A 5645-nucleotide genomic window follows, 5' to 3' on the forward strand; every position below is an offset into this window, starting at 1 on the left:
TGAAACCAGTCCCAAATATATAAAAGAAACGGAACAAACTTGGGAAAGGGCGACGGGACCCTAATTGCTGCCTGTCCCAGTAAAACAGAGAGCAGAGAAGACAGATATATGGGTCTAAAAAAATAAAAAGAGAGGAGAGGAGAGGAGAGGAGAGGAGAGGAGAGGAGAGGAGAAAAAAACTCTGCCCGCTATTTCAAGACTTATAAACTAACGCTTTGAATAGTCAAAATGTCCCAGGAAACCGCAGGAAACATGTCGACAGTGTCTGTAACAGCCGTGCACACGCGTTCACGGACACTCCCTGTGAATGGCTGCGTGCTGGGACACTGCTGGAGGGGGTGGCTGCAGCAAGACCTGACATCCCTGTTGAGCCCTCCGTCCCTCTGTCCATCTGTCGGAGAGTCCATCCAGGCCAGCCAAGGCCACCGTCCCTGCCAACCGTGCCTGCTCGCAACTGGTCGCATCTGTTTTCTGTTGAGCAGGGGACATCTGGCTGCCACACCCCACAGGTAATGAGAAGAAACCAAACCGAACCACAAAATTAAACAAACACTCCCCATAAAAAAAAAAAAACCAAAAAAACCCAAAAAACAACACCAAAACGGAAAAAACCGCAACAAAACACCAGCAAAACCGAAGGTCCTATTCAACCTTTCTGTCAGATAAAAGACATTTCTGTCTTTGTGTAGGTAACCAACCAGTCTCCTGCGAGTGAACCCACGCAGAATCCACCTTTTTCTTGTATTACTTCTGGTGACACTTGCAGTGACCCCGAGCCAGATTTTCGTGCAAGACCCTCCATTTACCTCAGCAGGAAAAGTCTTTTTCATCTTGATCCGTCGATTTTATTGGTGGCGATGAGACAAATCACTCGTGATAGAGTCCCATACCCACGCTCCCTCCCCAGTTCTACTTTATTTCGATGGACACGGGGAAAGTGGGGGTTTTCACTTACCACCCACCCTTAGAGTAGGCTTATCACTCTCCTCCTGCAGATGAAGGAGGTGGATGAAAGCCGAGCCACCCAAAAGGTGCCTCCCGGGGGCAAGGGCGTGTCGAGAAATCCCAGGCAAGGGGAAGCCGCAGCCCGTGGTGTTCACGGGCAGCCGGAGGAGGTACGCACCCATACAGGCGCGCACACGAACGACCCTCGCCTCGGCGCTACCCCTGCCACCGCCGGCAAGCCCCCCTCCTCTTCAGCTCGGGTTCAACCTACCACTTAGCAGCATTTCCAAATATTTGTTCGATTAAATGTATAGAAAAGGCCTAATTGGGCGGTGGGAGGAGGCAAGCTACTTAGCGAGGTGCTAAGAGGAGCGGGAAGCAGAGCTTTGTAACTGCCGTGCCCCGAGCAGGTCCCCTGCGCGGGGCTAGGGTGGGAGGGTCGCCCCTCTCCCAAATTCCACCGACCTCCAGCTTCCTCCCCTCCAACCCCACCTCAGCCTTTGAAGTGCTGCCGCAGCTGTTGGTGAGCATGGAGGGGCCGCGGAGCCCTGCGCGGCAGGATGCAGGGATGCGAGGGAACTCCCTGCCGACCCCGCCTCCTGAGGAGCTTAGGGAACCGAGGAGCCTCCGGGGACAGCGCTCGGGCCCCCGGCAACAACGCGGCAGAGAAATGTAGGTAGGGCTGGTTTTAAAGCAGCACATTGTAGATGACGAATAAATCGGCAGAAACTTGCTGAGGGACCCCAACCTGTCTCCACATTAACTTTTTTTTTTTTCCCCAGCAAATAGCACGCGATTAAGCGATGATACAGTATTTTTAGCTGTCATATGAATGCCCGAGAACCTGCAGCGTGGCAAAGGAAAACATCCACTGACACAACGCAGACTGAGTAGTTAACACTTCAAAACACAATACCGTCTTATAAGCAAAGTTTAATAAGGGATTGAAACACTTCTTTCTAGGCACATACATGGAAATAAGTGCATCTTGTACACCTCCTCTACACCTGCAAGTTTCTTGGCAATCCGTGGGTTATTATTATTCATAAATATGAAAATTAATTGAAAAATATCTACGAAAAAGTTTATCTGTTTTCATCAGTTGGATAACACCGTAATGAATTTATTTACATCTCACTGGAAGAAACTGAGACCTGTTTTTCTATTCCGATATCCCCGTGTGTTTTGTTTATTTTTAGGTTGGGCAGGGGGGGCTGGTTTTTTGTTTTGTTGGTTTGGTTTTTGTTGTTATTTTTGGCTTTGGAGTGTTTGTTCGTTTCGGTGGGTTTGGGTTTTTTGGGTTCAGGTTTGGTTTGTTGGGCTTCTTCTTGTTTTTTTTTTTTTTTTTTTTTTTTTTTTTTTTTTTTTTTTTTTTTATTTTGGTCCTCCCCGTGTGTTTTGTTTATTTTTAGGTTGGGCAGGGGGGGCTGGTTTTTTGTTTTGTTGGTTTGGTTTTTGTTGTTATTTTTGGCTTTGGAGTGTTTGTTCGTTTCGGTGGGTTTGGGTTTTTTGGGTTCAGGTTTGTTCGGGTTTGTTTTTTGGGGTTTTTTTTTTTTTTTTTTTTTTTTTTTTTTTTTTTTTTGTTTAGCTGCTAATTCATCTGGGTCCCAAATCACCCATCCCACCATAAAGCAGTGCTGAAAATGCTTCTTTCAGCACCTCCCATGTCTGAGCACTCCCCCTCACTCCCTGTTGAGAGCTCGGAGGGGCTGCTGGACTCCCTTTCTCCAGGGAAGGCCCCGCGGAAGGGGCAGGAACAAAGCTCTCACTCATGCAGTGTCCAAGTGAGTGACAAAAGGGAGGATGTCTGTCTGTCTGTCTAACTCCCAAATCCCTGTTCTTGTGTGCAGGTCTGGAATTATCCAAGTCCCCCTACTCCCAGCACCTATGAATACAGGCCGTTTCTCCATCCTGAATGGGGTGATACCCCCATAGAGGATCTGCCCGTAATCTTGATTATCCAGCTACAACTGTCTCCTGCACAGAGCTGCTCTCACCTCAGATCTGCTGCGCCTAGAATATTAAAAACCCCAAGTGAGTTGAATTGAAGAATTTTGTTGAAGAAAGAAAAAAGGGAAAAAAAGAAATAAAGAATGAAAAGAAATTAAAAAGGATGGGAGAGATTGAGAGAGAGAGAGGGAAAGGAGAGAGAGGGAAGGAGAAAGAGGAGAGTATGGAAGATAGCAAATTAAAGGGAAAACACTGCCCATGTCTTCATAAACTGTGAAGTCTACCTCATCTAGACTTGTTTGGAGGGCACAGGAGGTGTCTGTGTGAGGGGGACAATGTTATTTTTAAAGATCCAGCTTTATTAATACATTAAGAAAGAGCTCCCTTGGTAGTTATGTGTTCTTACAGCTCTGTCTCAGATCCTATAAAACATTAATGCACTGAAAGCTGTTACAGAGATCTGCACCACCAGCTAGAAGCCTTTACCTTCAAAGGAGCTCCATTACAAAAACAATTTTTAATTTTCTGGGGAGAAAAAGACAAGCTGAAATGAAAAGGGGTTTTTGGCACAGAGCTCAGGCTCTGGCAGTGGGTGGGCCATGGTGTGGGATGTCACAGCCTGTGTTTTTTGCATGGCCATGGCACATAAGCATACATGAAATGCACTAGCACACCACCCAATGAGCAAGCATCCAGCCGGATTTCTATATTAATGGAGTGGGAATACCCTCCACACACAGCAACTAGATTTGGGAAAAAATCGAGATCTGTTCTGGCTGGCAGTAAGCACAAGGCATGCACACTGGAGCACATATTGGGGTCTGCGAGTCCTTGGAGTGGAAAAGAAGATAAAACCAAAAAAAGTCAACCCCATGCCAAACCCCCATAAGCAGAAAGCCATCATGCCTGGAACAAACAGGACCCATGGCTAGAGTACGCCTCCTGCTGCACAGGTAAAGTTGATGGCATGCGGTGACTTCAATCCATGCCCACGGCATCTGAGAGTAAAAAGCAAGGTGTGAACTCAGCAGAAAATCCAGGTGATGGGAAATGTATTTCAAAAAGGGGCAGGCCAATCTGATAGGCCCATCAGCCTTGGTGGAGAGAGTTTGTGGTGCAGTCCCAGCAAGGTGAGGTCACCTAAGGCATCACACTGCAACTCCTGCTCCCTTTTTCTAGGCCTTGACAGCTCAGTCCTAAGCTTATACAGTCAAGTCCATTTTGGAGCATCCTGTAGTTTGCACGACTTGGTTACCCCTCCCAAGTACTTTTTAAGTTCTCCTTTTTAGCACCAGTAAAGGACTAAAAATTGTGGGGAGATTTTTGTTGTTATTGTTTATCGGGTTTTTTCTTTTTTTCTTTTTTTTTTTTTTGAGTTGTTGGCATGTTTCAAGCAACAAGACTCATGGGTTGTGGGGTGATAAATTGGGGTTTTTCTTTGCTAAATTCTTTTATTTTTTTTAAATTCTCACTTCAATTTTAATTCTTGAAGAACAGCTTTGACAACATATATCGCACTCATTATAAGAAGCAAAGGGTTATATCAAAAATTATTAGTATAGAATCACAGGAAACCTGGTTTGGAACCAGAAAAAAATACAAAACAGATATAGATACATAGACACAGGACAATTCTTTTATAATTATTTGGAAAATGTTATTTTCCCCTAATTCTCCTTTTTTATTCTTTATGCGCATATGATGTTTTAACTTTTACCAAAATTGAAAATAAAGACTAATATATTACAAAAGGAATAACAATGTTCATGATAAGTGTTTGCGCATGGAAATTTTGTTGTTGTTTGCTTGGTTTTGGGCGTTTTTATTTTTATTCTACACAAGGTTCAGTTCAGTTTCAATGCTTTTTTTGTTTTGTTGGTTTACTGTACAGCATATATCAACAACAGTCCACAATAAATCCTGGAAGATCCAGTATCCCCTTCAGGTTTGATTAATATCCCCTCAATACTCATTTTTTTTTGTCTCTTTTATTAATATTATTTATTTATTTTTTTCCTCCTCTCCGAAAGAAAACAGAAACAAAACCAAAACAAAAACCAAACCAAAACAAAACAAAAACCCAATAAAACAAAAAAAAAAAAAACAAAACAAAAAACAAACCAAACAAAAAGACCCCACCAAAATAGGCCAAAAAAAAAAAAAGGGGAAAAATCAAAACCTCCATGGACGACAGGTCCGTCCTTCTCGCCTCCACGGCCACATCTCTGCTCCCACTCGCCCTTTCTTTTGTTCAGTGTCCACCTCCCGGGCCCCCCCCGCACCCCGACTGCCCCTCGGTGCGAGCGTTCCCCTCTCCGCCGCTTCGCCGCCTCTCTGCCGGGGGTGCGGGATGGGCTCTAGGAGCACTGGATGGACATGTAAGGCCAGTTGAAGCTGCTCCCCGACAGTAGCATATCCCTGATGAGGGTTTCGATGGGGGTTTTACCTACCAAGCGGACGAAGAAGAGCTGCTCGATGACGGAGGAGGAGACGGTGCGCAGGGAGGGCAGCCGCAGCAGCAGCTTCCCGAAGCGGCTTGGCTGGTTGGGGTACTGGCTCCGAACGTACTCCTCTAGCGCGCACTGTGATTTCTCCTGGAGGCTCTCGATGTGCGCAGCATCCGATAGGCCGCAGGCGTCTGCCCACCGCACCGCACCCGCGGAAGCAGCCGCAGAACGGCGGCAGGCGTGAGGAGAGTGGAGGAAGAAGGTGGAGGAGGAGGAGGAAGCCGGGGGGGGGGGGGGGGGGGG

General features: G+C 46.2%; 1 protein-coding gene across 3 annotated transcripts in view; it reads right to left on the bottom strand.

Moving 5' to 3' along the window:
- Positions 1-2489: 2489 nt before the first annotated feature.
- The window catches only part of NR2F1 (nuclear receptor subfamily 2 group F member 1), a 12788-nt gene continuing 9632 nt past the window's right edge, over positions 2490-5645 (bottom strand). The window contains exons 3-4 of one of the 3 annotated variants that reach the window (XM_039695673.1): positions 5346-5533; positions 2490-3893 (exon numbers count right to left, since the gene is read on the bottom strand). In XM_039695673.1, the coding sequence (XP_039551607.1) occupies positions 3639-3893; positions 5346-5533 (443 nt within the window). In that variant the 3' untranslated portion in view covers positions 2490-3638. Of the gene's footprint in view, positions 3894-5007; positions 5534-5645 lie in introns of those variants that run through there. The other 2 variants (XM_039695675.1, XM_039695674.1) reach the window with 2 other exon arrangements.

The sequence above is a fragment of the Passer montanus genome, unplaced genomic scaffold (genome assembly GCF_014805655.1).
Source record: "Passer montanus isolate IOZ18808 unplaced genomic scaffold, ASM1480565v1 scaffold91, whole genome shotgun sequence".
NCBI classification, from domain to species: domain Eukaryota; kingdom Metazoa; phylum Chordata; class Aves; order Passeriformes; family Passeridae; genus Passer; species Passer montanus.